This window comes from Rhinoraja longicauda, chromosome 21 (genome assembly GCF_053455715.1).
Source record: "Rhinoraja longicauda isolate Sanriku21f chromosome 21, sRhiLon1.1, whole genome shotgun sequence".
NCBI lineage: Eukaryota > Metazoa > Chordata > Chondrichthyes > Rajiformes > Arhynchobatidae > Rhinoraja > Rhinoraja longicauda.
The window spans coordinates 11,853,460-11,872,571 of NC_135973.1; the positions used below are offsets into that span (position 1 = coordinate 11,853,460).

Sequence of the window (19,112 nt, forward strand, 5' to 3'; positions counted from 1 at the left end):
CAGAACTGTTGTTTCAGTCTTGTCGTTAAAAGCTTTCAGGGAGATCTCTTTACCAAAATATATCATCAAGTCAGCAGCAGCAATTAAAATGTCATATCATTGTGTGTTGTTGGTTTGTGTGATGCTACTTCAAAATTACATATGTACTTGCTATCTAGCCTCTCCTTGTTATTCACTTCATATAAACGTTATTGCCAATCCTGATAAACTGTGAGTTATATTAATGTATTGAACATTATACAGATTACAATATTCCTATTCCATACCCTGCAAAATAAACCTGCCTTGATTCACATTTTAGGTCAACTCCTTGTCCTAATGTCAAACATGGGGATGAATGGGGAGAACCCACAAAATGTGAGAGTGGGGATAATTGTCAATATTGTCACTCTCGCACAGAGCAACAGTTCCATCCAGAGGTAAGGCTGTAAAAGGTGCGAATAGATTAAACATTATTGGTGCTTGTTGACTCTGCAATCTGATTTTTCTTTTTGAGTGTAATGATGGCTTCAAATAACTTAATTCCCAAAATGTAGGTAGAGTTGCAAAGAAAACTCCATTCTTCAAGGCAATAGCAGGAACAAACTATTCAACCCCTCATTCTTTCCCTCCCTTCAATATTTACATTGCTGAAGTGCTCCAGGCCTCATCTTCTCCTGTGCCAGTTCATAGCTCTCTTTTCTCAATTTTTCAATAATTTACCAACTTTAAGTAGTTCAAATAATCTAACTTTCATAGCACAGTGGGGAAGAAAATTCCAGAGATTCACCGCCCTTTGAAAAGTTGTTCATGTGCACCTGGTTTAAATGACTGCTACATAATCTTTTAATTTGTATCTTGCAACTGATAAATCTTGTTCAGGAAGCTGTTTGGCTGCTTGACTTAACGGTGGTACCAAAATAGTAATGTTGATAAACATCATTTTTGTTTCAAACAATTACAAGTTGTGTCTGTTCCCTTGAGCTCCTCTTGTAAAGTGGCCAACTTTTATTCCTCGATCATCACCAAAACAGAAGATTATCTGGACAATATCTTATTGCGTTTTGGTTATAAAAAATAGTTGTTATTATGCCGTATTTTAAAAACATCAACAATTCAAAAGTTTTCTTTCTTTTTCTTTGTTTTCGTTGTTTTCAGAAAAACTTTGGAAAACAAAAATGGGAAGAGCTAATTAAATGCATGTACTCCTTCCCACCATCAAATACCTCCTGAAAAGATGCTCACTAACTTTCTCTTATTAAAATAGCAACCCATAAAATTGTATTGTGCTGGGAATCTGCATCTCCTTCCCCATTCCTTAATTTTGACACTGTTGAAAGGTACATACTTCTGATAGGTATATTCAAAATAGGTACCACTAAGGTAAATTCTTACTTCTATATTCCAGAGTTTGGTGGGTTTCTATGAGCCATTGATTCATGTAAAATAAATTTAATATCAGCAATGAGATCAGATGGGAAGTTATGTTGCCTCACAGAATGCCCTTTATTATTAGGATGACTTGGAGTCAGAGCTTCAGTGAATGTAAGCTTAATTTTTCAATGTGGGCAAGTTGGGCAAAAGGGCCTGTTTCCACGCTGTATGACTCTAGAAGATTTATACAAAGGGAGACACAAGAAATGGCAGATGCTGGAACTTGGGGGAATTCAGCAAGTTGTGAGGGATGGAGATAAGGAACTCCCAAGTCCCAACTCCTTACTTTTCTCCCTGCCACATTCTACCCACCTTCCTTCATCAAATTTCACCATATGCACCATTATCACCTCCAACTTTGGTTGCTCTCTCCACCCTTCTTTCCCTCCTTTCCTCACCAAAAAACCAAGCACTCCCCATCGTGGTCCACTTTGTCATCTGAATCCACTCTTTCTATCAGCTAACTCCCCAGTACTCCATCATCATCATATATATACAGCCAGAAACAGGCCTTTTCGGCCCACCAAGTCCGTGCCGCCCAGTGATCCCCGCACATTAACACTATCCTACACCCACTAGGGACAATTTTTACATTTACCCAGCCAATTAACCTACATACCTACATACATCAGTTTGAAGAAAATCCCAACCCAAAACATTATCTATCCACCTCATTCCACAGATGTTGCCTTACCCAGTGAGTTCCTCGAACAGTTTGTTTTGACTCTACACACAAAGGAAATATGAACCTACAAGGTTTATTTTAAGGATGGCCAGTTGTGGATTTTCAGATCTTAAAGTGGAGAGGTGCAGAAATCCCCGAAAGCAAAATGCAGTAATTAGAATCTATTTGTTTGTAAGTGTAACAGTTTATGATAGTAATGGAGAATTTTGCACAAAATTTGATGCAGGATAAATGGGGACTTCTGAACACAGTTTAAGGTCACACAAAGATCATAGCAGTAGAGCAAAAGAGCACAAGTAAACAAGAGTTGAGAAGACGTCAGTGGATTTTGATGCATTATGTGACTTAAAGCTTTTATTTTAGTCAGAGTTGTACAGCATAGATATAGATGCTTCAGCCCAACGTGTCTGCTGACCATCATGCCTATATATACTAATCCTATTAAACTACATTAATTTAATGTCCTTCTATGCCTTGCTCATTCAATACTATCCAAGATACCTTATCCTGCTCCACCACTTCCTCAGGCAATACATTCCTGATGTCAACTACTCTCGAAAACTATCCCTCAGATCCTCTACACAAGGGTTCTGATGTTACATATCCACGTTCTCCAGAGATGCTGCCTGACCTGCTGAATTACTCTAGCATTTTTGTGTCTTGTTTTTGTAAACCAGTATCTGTAGTTCCTTGTTTACCTATTTATAATTGTATATACCTCCACTGTTTCACCTCTTGTACTCCTTTGCTTTAGGAAAGACAGAAGCAGTTTACCCCTTATAACTTCAGCCCTCTAATTCAAGAAATATGCTTGTGAATCTTTTCTGCGCCCTCCCTAGCTTAATCACATCTTTCCTGCAGTGTGGCAACCAGAGCTGCTCACAAAACTCCAAATGCGGTCTAATTAACTTTTGATATGCCTGCAACAAGACATACTTGCACTCGGTGGGTCAGCTGATGAAGACAAGCATGTCATATGTTGCCTTCATCATCTTGTCTACAAGTACGTAGTTACTTGCCTCTTTCAAGGAACTCTGTAATTGTATTCCTCGGGCAATTTGCTCAACAACATTTACCAGCAGCTTGCGATTCACTGTGTATGTCACCAGGATCTACCATTCACTTTGAGAAAGCTAATCTTTACAAAACAGAGTATTTGAGACTGGGCAAGAGATGAGATGATTTAAAAACTGAAGGTGGCAGCAGAGCATAATTAGAGCTTCAGCATGTAAGTGTGCTAGAGAATAATTGTCTTTAAATTAACTTATTTTCCATCATTCTCTAGATCTACAAATCTACAAAATGCAATGATATGCGACAGACAGGATACTGCCCTCGTGGGCCTTTCTGTGCATTTGCACATGTTGAACGTAAGTTGACAATCTTTGTTTTTCACATTGGGAACTCTCATTTTCTGACATATTTTGGATCGGTCTTGTGATGTTGCACGGTAGTGCACAATTGCTTATTGAAGCATAATTGATTTCAATTTGTAAATAAGTCACCAAGTTCAAATTTTAAAAAATTCTTTTCTGAGTTGTCTTGTTATCCAGAGGTGCTAATTTTGAGCTTTTTCTGAAATCAACCATTTCATATTCAAAACATAATTATTTTTAACCACTATGAAGGAAATTGGAGAAGAGACAACAGAACTGCAGACCACAATCTTTAAGCTGCTCTTAAATATGGTAAGGAATTGATAGAGGCATTTGTACAAGAAAGAGCAACGGGTAACTATTAATGTGTCGAACACCAATAGAGGCCAAAAATATAAAATGGTTAATTTTAGATGGAAATTGCAAGTATTTAGATGGGCAAAGTTAAATGATGACAGCATGCTCCATCTTTAAAATACAAGTTGTAGCTAATAATTTTCAGTGGCCTGAAAATAAATGAATTCAATGGATGCATTTGTTTTTCCTCGGATTATTTATAAAATATTTAGTGAGTTAAGTATTTTTTATGCCATTTAGTTTGGAGATGTACTGTGGAAACAGCCCCTTCGGCCCAGGGAGTCCGCACTGATCAGCAATCACTCATACACTAATTTTATCCGACACACTAGGGACAATTTGTGGTCAGGAATTCTTTGTCGTAAAAGTAAATATGAATTTTTTTTAATTTTAAATGTAGGAATTACTTAAATGTCAAGAAGTATCTTGGTCGACGGGAAAGTTCCTGTTTAAGGTTGCTGATTTTCATCAGAACTCTAATCTCATTTGTTGATCCCAAATGAAAAGATCTGAAAAGTAAAAAAGCAACAGGTTCTGTGGATTTAAATACTCCTTTAGCAATACGAAAATTCATAACTTATATCCTGTTAAGTTTTTAGTAAGACTGATTGGGCCATAATGCAGTTTTGTACTTCATACAACAAGTGAAAAAAACTTTTTGTCAATGCACAAGGTCATTTCATAGATGGCAAATCATACTACAATAATTTCCACTGATGCAGAGAGGCCAAAGAAGAGATTTAATATAGGGTATAATTTCACAGTACTTCAGTACATGTGACAATAAAGTACGGAGGTATTTATTCACAAAATGCTGGAGTAACTCAGCAGGTCAGGCAGCATCTCAGGAGAGAAGGAATGGGTGACGTTTCGGGTCGGGACCCTTCAGTCTGAAGAAGGGTCTCGACCCGAAACGTCACCCATTCCTTCTCTCCTGAGATGGTGCATTACCTGCTGAGTTACTCCAGCATTTTGTGAATAAATACCTTTGATTTGTACCAGCATCTGCAGTTATTTTCTGACAATAAAGTACAATTGAATAGGATCAAAACTTGTCAGGAAGACTTGTCAGAAAAATCCAGTGATCACCACGAGTCATGTATAAACCCTACCTTCCTCATTGTCTCTCTTCAATTCATAGGTTGCAAGCTTGAAGACTTGGTTTGCTTAAGGACATTTGATTTCAGGGGGATGAAACAAGTATAGAGTTATGGCAGTCCTTGATGGATGGGATGTATTAGTTAGTGTAGACACAATCCAACAGTGGATGTCATGAACTATTGAGGAGAGCTTTAATTGTCTCCACTTACAAATTTTAATTTATTAGAATCTTGAAATCTTAATTCTTAAGTAACTGATGGTTATTTATTTGGGTAATGCTCTTTTATTGAGCGAGGCATGTGTTTCATTATGAATTTTGATCATTTTTACTTGTAGGGATACCCTCTACTGAGGAAGTGCAGATCATGAATCAGGTAGCCTCAATGATGCAGGCAGGAGCTGTGGCAGGTGCTCAGCCCAAGCAAGGCCCTCGGCTTTATCCTACAGAAAGTCTTGGATCTACAAGTGAATGGAGCACAAGTATTAATCCAACCAGCAATAATGGACAGATAGGAAATGTGAGATGTCTTCCTAATGTCGTCACGTGTTGTTATCAAACTGTCTATTCTGCCATTTATATCTTGACAAGCTTCACTTATGAGGATGTAAAAGCATTGCAGCATTGACATACCCAAGATACTTAAATGTGTTACTATTGTTGTTAAAACGTTTCATTGAGAGCATTGTGAGCGGTTGATAGGAAAGTGTACGAGCACACTCTGTCATCTCTCCTGGTTGGAATTTGAATTCTTAATTTTTACTTTCTTAATTGTAACTTCCTGAAAATGAATAGCAATTAGAGTACTAATTATAAAATAATTAGCCTTGTCTTATTTAAATATATCCTTTGTTCACATACATGGACATGTTGCTTTAAGGTATGAAAAGGGTCCAACTTTTTGTTTTGTGTTTATGAGGGTAGTTGCATGGTGAATGTGTTCGGAGGGGAAAAACAACTTGCATTAGTTCTGTTCTTACTACAATTAGTCTACTCCACACTGGAAGATCTTTCATGGGAACTACCTACCAGCCCTTGTATGCAGGTAGCCTGTTTCCCTTAAGCTATTTGAATTGGCTACTGCTGTGAATGTTTATATGCACAGGGTGATGGGTATGAGAGAGTTGATACGTTGGTATATGTACATCCATAAGCAGCAGAGACTATCGTGCTCGCAGGCTTTGAAATAGTAAGTGTGCTACCATAGTTTATCCAACTGTGTGAAACAATAAAAGGAATATCTTTTCATGGAATCATAGAAACATAAACCACAGAAGTGGGCCCTTGTGCCCTACTTTTTCCATGCAGACCATTATGCCTATCAGCAGTAATCCCTTTTTCTTGCAGAAACCTGTATCCCTCTACTCCTTTCCAATCCAGGTACCAATTCAAATGTCTTTTAAAATATAATAATGTGTCTCCGACAGCTCGTTCCAAATACTCACCACCTTTCGTGTCGAAAAACATACTCCTTAGATCTCCCTTAAATTTCTCCTCTCTCACCTTAAACCCATGCCCTCTAGTTCTAGATTCTAGTTCTTGGGTCCACTTTCTTACCCTTTCCACGTAACCATTGATTTTCTTCTAACTATTTCGGTCTTAAATGTATTCAAAGACTCTTCCCCAACAGTAGTGAAGAAATGGTGAGGGCAATAAAGGAGGCTGGTAATGCAGCAGCAAGAATATTGGCGTTTGTGACTTTGTCATGTTTTGGGGGGTTTTTTCAGACATTTTTCTGAATTGAAAAGTGCACTTAAGTTATGTTAATGTGTCTGTTGGTAAATGACTTACAGTTATGAACAAATTGCGTGTTTATTTTGTTTTGTATGGTTTTTCCAATCCAGGTTTCATCATCAAGCAGCCCAACGGTTACTTCAAGTTCAGGTAGTTACAGTTCATTGTATCCTGTTGGGCCACTAAGTGGATGCAAATATTTTACTAACAGTAGTTTATGTTCAGATGCTGCGACATCAAGTGTTTCATCACCAACATCTACGTATCCAAAAGCACCGGGCTTTGAACGAGAAGATCAGGTAACTTTTATACAAAAAAATATCTGTATTATGAATGGGGTTAAGGCTTAATCATTTTCCAAACTTGTTTTTTTTTCCCATTTTGTGTTTGCAGTAACCAATTAACAGGTGTTCAAATTGGAGTCCATCAGGAATTCTTAGTTCTGGCATCATTACAATTTTGGTCCAATCATGGACAAAAGTACTGAATTCTCTGGGGCGAGATAAAACTAACTGCCCTTGACATCAAGGCAACATTTGAGAAAGAGTGGCAGCAAAGAGCCCTAGTAATATTGATGTGAATGGGAAGCAAGGGAAAATGCTGCATTGATTGCATTGTTCATATATAGCATAAAATAGATTTTGGTTATTGGAAACCAGTTATTTAAGCTACTGTGCATTGTTGAAGGGTCATTGCCCAGCTAAATCACACTCGACTACTTTATCCGTGACTATTTAATGCAAGCCAGTTTTATCCCTACATTCTCATAAAATGGTACAAGCCTTGGCTTTGTGCAGCTCGGCAACATTCAGATTTGAATGACTTAGTGTGAGCCCAAAACTATTTCCAGAATGTTCACCATCCTGTGCTACCAAAGATGAGAAAAGTTAACTGTGTCAGTCATGGGAATACAACAAGTTCCCACAACATCTCAAAATTGAAAACATCCAGGTTGATAGATATCCACCTTCCATTCTAAACATTAATTCCATCCATCATCATTGCATTTCAGCTGCACTATGATGCTGCTGCAGCATGCATCCAACAACTCATTTAGTCTTCTTTGATAGCAACCGTTACTTCTTGGAAGGACCAGTAAATGAAATGCATAGAAACACAAACTCAAATTCTCCTTCAAAGTGGTACATTCACAAGTTATAGAAGTAGAATTAGGCCACTCGGCCCATTGGGTCCATTCAATCATGGTTGATCTCTGCCTTCTAATTCAATTTTCCTGCCTTCTCCCTATAACCCTTGACACCTGTACAATATCATGATGTGGAAGTATATCGATTTTTTATTTAAATCAAAATCGTGGAACTTGGTATCTTTATCACAAAGGCTGCTCTGATTTCCAACAATTATCTACCGGACAATTGTAGACTGCAATAAAGACTGGCCACCCCAGCTAAGCCCATTCAGTTTCTACACACTACAATTCCATAAAGTGCAACATGTTTCTTGCCTATGATCTGACAGTTTAGAGCTATTTTGACCCATAATTTTAAATATAAGCATTTGATAATTTAAGTCTCAGATATATCGGCTTGCAGACGTATAGTGTCTTTCACTTAAATGTTACAAGATCATGGAACTTGTTTAGTGGAGAGTTCAACTCTGAACAAAGATCCCCAGATGTTTTGGAGACACTGATGGTGATTGAAAGAAAAGTTTTAAATAGTATGGATTGGCAATAATGTTTTGTCAGTCTGAAGAAGGGTCCTGACCTGAACTGTCACCTATCCATGTTCTCCAGAGATGCTGCCTGACCCATTGAGTTACTCCAGCATTTTGCGTCCTTTTTTTAAAAAACCTCTGCAGTTAAACATCTGCAGTTGCTTGTTTCTATGTTTCGGCAATAATCTTTTGTTGTTTCTCTGCAGCAATCTGCTCATTTTAACTTTCCTGTGCATCATAGATTTTCCTGCAGTGAGCAGTAGATTGATCTGCACTGTGGTCCATCTTAATGCTGTCACCTGTCCAAATAGCTAGGAATTGCACAGTAGGTCAGATTTGCTCTTTCTGTCATAACCCCACTTCCACCATAACAATTCCACTTAAGAAGCCATCATTATTTAGAGCAATACCACCCCAGGATTTTTCATCTTGCACCAAAAAAACAAGAGCTTAGAGGTTGCCTGTGAGCAGGCAACTTGAAGACTAAGAGCAGTTGAGATCTCAGATTAAGTTTATTTTTCTGATAAATGGAAACATTTATGGATCAATAGGCAATCCAGAAAGTTTGAAAGGTATTGACAATTCCTCCCCGGCCCTTTACGGGTGTTGTGTGCACATAAGTGGATGCAGTAAGATTAGTGGAGTAATTTCAGATACTTGCTAGTCACTTTGTGAAGTAATAGTGCTAATATCTTCCACCTGTTTACTGAAATGATTACTGCGAAACTACCCTTTCCAGAGACGATTAGCATGCACGGTTGCTGAACTATAACAAGAGTGGGGAAGGAGAATCAAGTACTGATGAAAGCAGATATCAGTGAAAGAATGAGATATTTTAGTTGAAACAGAAATGCTTAAGTTAGTTTGTTTACTCGCAGGCAAAGCAACATAAGAGCCAAACACTAGAAAATAACCAGAAATTGAATGAGCATGATAGTAAACAGGTGAGTGAGAGAAATTTAAAGCTAATTTTTAACTTCAATGGTTTACCAAAAATTAGTTGGGCCTTATTAACAATGTTCTTTGTTGGCTGCCCATGAAGTGCATAAAAATGAATGGCCTTCATAAGAATGTCAAATATATTTGTTTCAATTTGATTTAGTGTTTGCAGTCACCTTGCTGTTTGAGATTTTGATTGGACATTTTCCAATTAAAAAACATTTAATCTACATTTATCTAAGGGGTAAACTTATTTTAATTTTACTAATAATGCATTTATTGAATATTCGCATGGGAAACCAGCAAGAGCTGCAAAAATTCTAACTATCCGCTGCCACCTTTTCATCCCCACAGTCCCGATAACTGGCAACCCTCAAGTAGTCAATCTTATGAGCACTGTCTCAGCCAGCCCTGATCTTGTCTATCTTCCAAAATGAGCAGTTGCAGTAGGTAGTTAGTGAGTTGGTGAATTGTTTTTAACATCGCCCAGCTGTCGATTTTTTTCCTTTGAAATTTTTATTCCAATGTAGTTTATGAATTTTCACCATGCTGCCTGAGGTTTTAATTCTGCAAGGATGCCACCAAGTGTTTTATGAACTCTCCCTGTATAACGGAGGGATCTGGCATTTTTTTAAATTTTGCTCAAGCATTCAAAAGATTGGCAGACTTTTGTCACCTCTGCAAATCTTTTCTTCATTATTCTGATACCCCTAGGTTCCCTTGATATCCAAAAAACTATTAACATCAGCCTTAACAGACTTTTAGGCACCCCAGATTGGGAAACAACACCTCAGCATATACCCTAGTGATCCGTGTACAAAACAACATATGTGTTTCTGATATTATTTCTCATTTTTCTGGACATGATTCAGACTGCTTAATCTGTACTCGTATGACCAACCTGCCAACCCCGCGGGGTGAACCAATCTCTCTATATATCTATTCACTTGGCCTGTCCATATTCCATACAACCACATGGATTAGAATTAAGTTTGAATTCCTTGAGCCAATCACAATTTAATATCAATAGACAATTGACAGACAATAGGTGCAGGAGTAGGTCATTCGGGCCTTTGAGCCAGCACCGCCATTCAATGTGATCATGGCTGATCATCCACAATCAGTACCCCGTTCCTGCCCTCTCTCTATTGTTAAGAGCTCTATCTAAATCTCTCTTGAAAGCATCCAGAGAATTGGCCTCCACTGCCTTCTGAGGCAGAGAGTTCCACAGATTTACAATTCTCTGAGTGAAAAAGTTTTTCCTCATCTCCATTCTAAATGGCCCACCCCTTATTCTTAAACTATGGCCCCTGGTTCTGGACTCACCCAACATTGGGAACATGTTTCCTGCCTCTAGCGTGTCCAATCCCTTAATAATCTTATATGTTTCAATAAGATCCCCTCGCATCCTTCTAAATTCCAGTGTATACAAGTCCAGTCGCTCCAGTTTTTCAACAAACGACAGTCCCGCCATTCCGGGAATTAACCTTGTGAACCTATGCTGGCTGCACTCCCTCAATAGCAAGAATGTCCTTCCTCAAATTTGGGGACCAAAACTGCACACCGTACTCCAGGTGTGGTCTCACTGGGACCTCTTTGCTCCCATACTCAACTCCTCTTGTCATGGCTAATCTGATTTTAACCTCAATTCTGTAGTCCTGTCTACTTCTGGTAATCTTTTAAAACATCATTTATCAAGAATTTATCTACACCTGCCTTAAAAATATTAAAAAACCCTTCCACTGCTCTTTTCAAGAAGATTCCCCAAAGCACTCAACCGTCTAGAAAGGAAAGACAAAGTTGCCTCTTCTATGTGTTAAATGAATGGTTCCTTATTTTTAAACAGTGACCCGAGTTCTATATTCTACCACAGACACCCTCTGCACCTTTACTTTTTCAAGATCCTTTGGGATCTCAAATAAAATCAGAAAATGCTGGAAACACTCAGCAGTCAGACCACATCTGCAGGAAGAGAAACAGTTAATGTTTCGGGTTGAGGAATCTTTGTCAGAGCAGTTTTCCTGTTTGCTAGTTGGAAAAGCGAATTGTTAGCAGATTTTGATTTTTCCCTTGCATTCCATATTGCTTCAATGAAGTCTCTTGTTGCTCTTCTAATCCCCAGAGGAAAAGAGCCCAGCCAATCCAACCATTCCTGAATTAGTTCCTGAACTGTTTCAAGAAACTGAATGTAATGGATTTTATTTGTTTAACATTATGCTTTATTTTCAATGGTGCTTAATAAATGCTGTTTGGTAAAAAAACATTTGTTAAATATGTTCTAATCAAATGTGTGTTCCTTGCAGAATCTTTTAAATGTATTTTCAGTGGTAAATCCACTAGCAAGCAGTATAACATCTAGTTTGGCATCTAGTATTGGATCTGATACTTCATCTCCCTCTACTTTATCAACAATGAATGCCAAAGCAGTCCCATTTTACCCTGCTAGCAATACAGTAGAATCAGTAATTGGTAAGTGCTAATTATAACAAACAGATGTTGTTTTTACAGAACTCTGAAAATGATTTGTGGTAGTCAAAATCTGTTAGAGAATGATTTTTCATCTAATTGTACTGAATTGTCGGATATTGATATAGTATTGACTGAACTTCAGTAACTTTCTCGCCATGTACAGCAAACTCTGCTGGAACATAAAAAGCAGGAGTAGGCCAGTGAACCCTTTCCTGCCTGTTTTGCCATTGGCCATGATTATGGGTGATCTTTTGTTGGCTTTAACAACATTTATCCACACTCTCTCCATACTTGACTTCTTTGTACTTTAAATGTATGCCAATCTCTGCTTTGAATATATTCAATGACTACACCACTAATTCTGGGGTAGAAAATTCCAAACTCTTGAGAAAAGTTCTTTGTCGCTATCTAAAGTAGATGACTCTTAGTTCTAGGTGTGCCCTCTACTGTAAATCTTCACTGCACCCTGTCCAGCTTAACAACATCCTTCCTATAGCACGGTGACCAAAACTGAACACAATACTCCAAATGTAGCTTCGCCAATGTCTTGTACACATCTAACGTAACTTCCCAACTTCTATACTCAGTACTCTAACCTTCCAGAGCAGCCTACCATGCAAAACTTATCAAATGGCTTGCTGAAGTCCATATAGATGACGTCTATGGCTTTCCCCACATCAACCTTTATAGTTATTTCTTCAAAAATCTCAACCAGATTCATGAGAAACCATCTCCCACGTACAAAACTGCTGTCTATCGCTAATCAGCCCCTGTTTATACAAATCTATATATATTTTATCTCTTAGAATACGCTACAGTAACTTGCCTACCACAGATGCTAGGCTCACTGGTCTACAGTTCCCAGGCTTTTCTTGCAGCCCTTCTGAAATAGATGCGGCCATCCTCCAATCTCTTGGCACCTAACCCGTACCTAATGATGTTTTGTATATCTTAGCCAGGGCACCTGCAATTTCTTCTCGAGCTTTATAGTATCCATGATATATCTGATCAGGCCTTGGAGATTTATCCACCTTCATGCGCCTTAAGATGAAGAGCACCTCCTCGACTGTAACATTAACTGACCCATGTTCCCCAGTCTTCACATCTTTCTCCATTGTAAAATCAATGGAGAAATACTCATTAAGGACCTTGCCCATCTCCTTTGGCTTCACACAGAGATGACTGCTTTGGTTTCTAAGGGACCCTCCTGGAACTACGTCTCAATGCGAGTTGGAGCTTTCATTGAGGGAGCCCCTGTAGAGAGGAAGCCTGAAGGAAATGTAATTATATTGAGCTTAAAAAAACACAAAGTGCTGGAGGAACTCAGAAGGTCAGGCAGCATTCGTGGAAGGAAATGGATAGATGATGTTTCAGGTGGGACACTAATAATTCCATCTTGGTTTCTGGGAGGAGTTATGTGAATTAAAAACTTACTGATTGGAAAATATAATGCCCACCAATGGCACTTGGACCTGTTTGAATAGGAATTGGAAAAAAATGCCAGTCTTGCGCATAATGCAGAGAAATGAACTAAGGAGGTAATGAGGAATAGTATCTGATTGTCATGTGAAAATAATTTGGTTTTTGATAGAGAAGCTTATTAGGACAGAAGGAACTGAGCCATAACTTAGTAAAAATGCAACATCTTGCACGTCCAAGGAAAATTCCATCTGCCATTTCTTGGCCTACTTCCCCAGTTCATCTAACCCCTGTTGTAATTTTAAGATAACAAGATAGTGGGGAATGTTGCTAATTAGTCAATATCAGTTACGTTGCAACTCTTCAGTTAATGCCGCAGTCTGTCCCTGTATATAGGGACGGGCTGTCAAGTGGTGCAACTTGCTTGCCATTTAAGTGCCAGCCAAAGGTTGTCTTCAGTAATAGTGCAACTACTCACCCGTGAAATTAAAATGCTAACTCCCTCAGCATTACCGGCCTAGGTAGAATGGCTACAAGAGTAGGGTAGGTATGTGGAATTAAACAGCCAATTTATTCAAACAATTACATTTTCCTGAAAATCTTTGACTTCCTTCTGTATTTCCTTCAATGGAATGTTGGCCAAGGCCAGGCTGACTTATCACACTAGTAAACTTTGTTTAGCTTCAAAATAAGTATTGGTACATTTCCACTTTCTACAGACCTTTTAACACATCTAAAAATAGACATTGGAATTTTTTATTTTGGGAAATAAAATCACCATATCGAGTTTGGTGCCTTCCAATGTATTAGGTTTCACTGCCTATTTTGTTCTTTGGTATTGCCGGGAGTGCAAACTAGATGGTCTGGTTCAGTCCTTTTTTATTCTTCCGGTCACCTTTCACTGGTATTCAGGCACTCGACTCAGTTGTAATTCTTTAGTTCAATCCTGACCCTGCCCATCACACACCTGGCGTTTGTTTAAGTGTTAAACAGTTAATTGCCTGGTCAACTCTTAGAGACAGCAGGCAGAACTGCTGGGATGAATGGCCACATTTCTTTACACAAAAATTCCACAGTTCTATGAAATAGTTATCTTGAATTTATTTGGTAGGAAGATCCACTTACGTTTGTATCTTTAATTCTTAAAGAAGCGAATACAAGAACATAGGAAAGCTGGAGCAACCAATAGGCCCTTCCTACCTGACCTGCCACTAACACTATATATGTGTCAGTTTGACAAAGGGTCTCGCCCGAAACGTCACCCATTCCTTCTCTCCCTAGATGCTGCCTGACCAGCTGAGTTGCTCCAGCATTTTGTGTCTACTAACATTATATAATTATATTCAGCTTTCCCAACTGATTAATTATTTTGTTTTTTGATTATTGACTCTTGCACCTTTCCAATAATTAACTGACCTTTAGCCTTTTTTCCTTCTTGAACAAAGGAGTGAGATTAGCTTCAAATCCTCTTGTCACCCTCTGCTTCCCCCCCCCCCCCCCCCCCCCCCCCCCCCCCCCCTGGAGTTTAGGGATTAATGAAAATTTTCAACTAGTGGGTTCACTATCTGTGTATCCACTTGGTTTAAAACTAGTGTGCAGTGCATCAGGTCCTGGTAATTTGTTGTCCTTTATTCCCCTGCGTTTCTCCAAGACTTTATCTCTTGTAATTGGTATTTCTGAACTATAGTGAGAGACAAAGTGACAGTCATAATGTGACAGGCCAGGGCAGAAGATCTAAACGAAAATGTGCAAACAGTGTAAAAAAATGCAAAATAGCAAATCCCGAGTCGGAAATAACTAAAACAAAATCAAAGCTTAATATTCTTTATTTGAATGCATGTAGCATCTGGAACAAGATAAATGAGTTGAAAACCATAACCAGATATGAGTATGATGTAATGGCAATTACAGAAACATAGTCGCAGGATAATCAGGACTGGATGCTCAATATTCCATGTTGTGCGCGATATCAAAAGATATCAAAAGGAGGGGGAGCGACATTGTTAATCAGGGAAGGTACTAAAATCGTGCTCAGTTGTGATACAATGGCAATGGGTAGTGGTGTGGAATTGGTTTGGGTTGAAATCATGTGGGGACGGAAAACACAGGCAGGAGTGGTCTTGCGATTCCCAATAGGTCAGAGAAAAGGGCATGTTTGATGAGAATTGCATATATCATGGGAGATTTTAATCTATATGCATCAGGGGTTGTATTTTACAACAGTAATTGGAGAGCCTATCCTGGAAAATACTTATTTTAGATTTCATTTTACATAATGAGGAAGAATTTTGTCTTTGCTGCAGAAAACAGTGTATATTCCCCTTTGTTATCTCCTGTGACTGCTGCATTTCTCTTTTCATTCCCCCATTTGAATGGCTCCCTGTGCCTTGGTATTACGGACACTTGCACATTTTCTTTGCAGTCATAACCTGGTCATGATGGGGAACAAGAACCTTGACTCCTGGAATCCTCTCCCTGCCTTTTCTGCACACAAAGTCTTGTCCCTGACAATTCACCAACTTAAAGATAGTTAATCTAATAGCTGGTGACTGCCCCTTGAAATACAGTGTCCAGGTAACTGATATGTTGTAGTATTCATCAGTGTCCTGCTCATTGATCTTGAGGCAAAGTTCCTCAAGCAGCCAACATCAGTCTGAAGAAGGGTCTCGACCCGAAACGTCACCCATTCCTTGTCTCCTGAGATGCTGCCTGACCTGCTGAGTTACTCCAGCATTTTGTGAATAAATACCTTCGATTTGTACCAGCATCTGCAGTTATTTTCTTACAATTACTTTACTGTAGATATGGTCACTTTTTAACCTACCAGTCCCCATACGTTGTGACTAAACACATGGTCTGCCTAGTCAACTGTTCTAATGAACTAGTTGTATTTATTAGTTGAATTAGTGTACATTAGGATTTACTTGTCTATACTAAAGCATTGAACCTTTTTAATTCATAAGCTGCTCAATCGATGTTGCAGTTGCAACCATGCTTGGCAATTGGAGTGTTAAATGAAGTTGTCGCTAATGCAGTCCTCGGAGGTGTCGGGTTGCTTTTAATGCTGTTAGGTTGCAGAGAGCACGTGATGCAAATTGCTTTGATTAGTCAGTTTGTGAAGAGGGAGGGAGTGGTGTGTCTGACTGGAAATGGGTGTGGAGCAGAAGCTGGTGCAGAGTGACTCAGCAGTCAGAAGGCCAGCGCGAGTCCTGAACAGCTTACTCCGTCCGCCGAGGTGAGGGCATATTTACTGTAAGAATTCATAAGTTCCCGCAGTGTCCACTGCCAAGGTCTGTTGCAGTCACATTCCATTATAATGTATTATGTTGCTGGATAAGATTTTCTCTTGAGGTTTATGGATATTTTAAGAAAATTCACAATGAGGATAAGGATAATTCTGTCTGAATGTCTTGGCTTGTTAGCAAGTGTCAAGAACAGTGCTTAAATAGATAAGAGCATAGATAGTTGATTGAGGAAAGAATGTAACCTGTTCTGTAACATATAGATTAGGTTTAGAACTCAGCAAACAAGCCACATATTTAAAGATTAAATATAGGAAAGTATTGTTTTTTGGTCAAACATTATTTAGTAATGTGAAGGATCTTCCATATGTAAAGTTTCATATTAAATCTTGATATTTTATTTTTACATCAAAAATTTTGTGCTGATGAGTGAGTGACTGAGTTAGCTAATATGCCAGTGCTGTTTGCGCTGATACATTAGGCCTTTGTGGTTTGAAGGGGAAGGCCAGGCGTAAGTCACAGTTACAGGGGGACTGTACATGGTGTGTGTAGAGTGAGACGGGATAAAATATGCAGTATGCAGCAGGCTTGCAGCACTCACTGTTGAAACATCTAAATAAATAAACCTGGTGTAGGTGAGGTAATACGAGGGTTGGCATCATGTTTGCAAATGTACACCAGTGATGCCTCGGGACAATGCCTAGAAATAATGAATTACATTTGATATTCAGCAACCCCAGTTTGCTCGAAAGTACTTGAGAACATTTTTTTTTGTCTGGATATTTTACTGTAATATAACATAGAATTGATCCTCATTCAGTCCTTTCTGTAACATTGTTCGTGCTCATGATATTTTTTCATTATAAATGGCACAGATAATCATTGGGACCCTGTTTATACCCATTCATTTATTTAAAATGCACTAATTGACCGGGTGCAATGGCTGGTTATTTAAAAACCTGGTATGGGAACGGTGATTATCAGCTGTGTTCTTTGATAACTGTTACCGTGACTTTAATTTCTATCACTGGTGTAGAATAGACCAAAAATCTTTGATTTGATACTGTGGAAAGGTTTTTTGGTTTAGTTTATTCATCATATCATATCATATATATACAGCGCGGAAACAGGCCTTTTCGGCCCACCAAGTCCGCGCCGCCCAGCGATCCCCGCACATTAACACTATCCTACACACTAGGGACAATTTTTACATTTACCCAGCCAATTTACCTACATACCTGTACGTCTTTGGAGTGTGGGAGGAATCGAAGATCTCGGAGAAAACCCACACAGGTCACGGGGAGAACGTACAAACTCCTTACAGTACAGCACCCGTAGTCAGGATCGAACCTGAGTCTCCGGCGCTGCATTCGCTGTAAAGCAGCAACTCTACCGCTGCGCTACCGTGCCGCATTGTCACGCATACAGAGGTACAGTGAAAAGCTTTTGTTGTGTGTTAACCAGTAACCTTTTTTTTTTTTGTTGGTACCAGTAGAAATACAGTGGGCAATTAAGGATTCATTTAACCTTTGATTCTGAAAGTCCTTAAATGGTTTTACCTTTATTGTGGCGCAATCAATGTTTCTTTCCCTCCATCATCTAAACCTCCTTGCAGCCCTATTTACCCCGCCTCCAATCAACTCTGATCTTGGGTTTGGAACGGTATTGAAAATGGATAGAAATATGGAGACAACTTCACTGTTTAGCAATTAAATTGGCAGGCCTGACAGTTCTGAGAGGAGCATTCAATGCTCAACGTGGCAGCTGTGGAATTTAAATTCATTCAATAATCTGGAATTTGTGCAGGGAAAAGAAAACCTACCTTTAGTTCATGATCACCATGTAAGATACTGAATTGTCATTTTTTTAAAAACTATCTGCCTCACTGATGTCCTTCAGGGGAAGAGATCTTCCATTCTCACCCATCGAACCCAAATATCCAACCAGACCCACTCTACTTGACTGACTCTTACATGAACTCTTCACCAACAAACCATTCAGTTCAGAAGGAATTCACCACTCCTTTAGAAGGTAATTATGATTGGGGAAATAAATTCTGCCAGCAACATCCAGATTTCAAAAATGAAGTTTAAAAATAAATGAAGTTGCTGGTTTTGTTTCCCGTCCTATTCTGAATTTGTTTGTCTCAACTAGAAAGATTGTAGGCTCATGAAGTTGGTCCCTTCTCTATTTATATCACTTCCTATTCTAAAAGGATGTAGGTGGTTATTTGATGAGGACATTTGACCAATTCATCAAGGTCACTTGTCAATAAGGACAAAATCCCAGACTATTAACAGAATTGTATCGTGGCAATGATACCTTCTTAAGAGGGGCAGAATGAGCAATTTTTGCAACAATATATGAAAATCTGTGAGATTTGCTTTGAAAGAAAACTTGTATTTATTTTTGCTAGGTAGTGTGACACAGTGGTAGAGTCGTATTGCCTGGAAACGGGCATTTGGCCCATTTGAGTCTGTACAGACCAAGCACCCATTTACACTATTATTCTTCCCATATTTTCATCAACACTCCTCCCCGCCCGCAAACTTTGCCACTCAGCTATGTAGTAGGGATAATATACCTTGGTTAATTAACCTACCAGCCCGTACGTCTTTGCGATCTTGGGAAACTTGTGCAATCACATGGAAAACATGCAAATCCCACACACACAGCAGCAGATCATTGAACCTGGGCCACTG

The 19,112-nt window shown here is 38.9% G+C and overlaps 1 protein-coding gene across 7 annotated transcripts in view; it reads left to right on the forward strand.

The window, feature by feature from the left end:
• The window catches only part of unkl (unk like zinc finger), a 77,046-nt gene that overhangs the window by 38,824 nt on the left and 19,110 nt on the right, over nucleotides 1–19,112 (forward strand). Inside the window, exons 6-13 of one of the 7 annotated variants that reach the window (XM_078417762.1) lie at nucleotides 302–419; nucleotides 3,384–3,468; nucleotides 5,269–5,450; nucleotides 6,278–6,310; nucleotides 6,775–6,814; nucleotides 6,890–6,963; nucleotides 9,220–9,285; nucleotides 11,584–11,749. In XM_078417762.1, the coding sequence (XP_078273888.1) occupies nucleotides 302–419; nucleotides 3,384–3,468; nucleotides 5,269–5,450; nucleotides 6,278–6,310; nucleotides 6,775–6,814; nucleotides 6,890–6,963; nucleotides 9,220–9,285; nucleotides 11,584–11,749 (764 nt within the window). Of the gene's footprint in view, nucleotides 1–301; nucleotides 420–3,383; nucleotides 3,469–5,268; nucleotides 5,451–6,277; nucleotides 6,311–6,774; nucleotides 6,964–9,219; nucleotides 9,286–11,583; nucleotides 11,750–16,260; nucleotides 16,404–18,309; nucleotides 18,442–19,112 lie in introns of those variants that run through there. The other 6 variants (XM_078417763.1, XM_078417761.1, XM_078417764.1 and 3 more) reach the window with 6 other exon arrangements.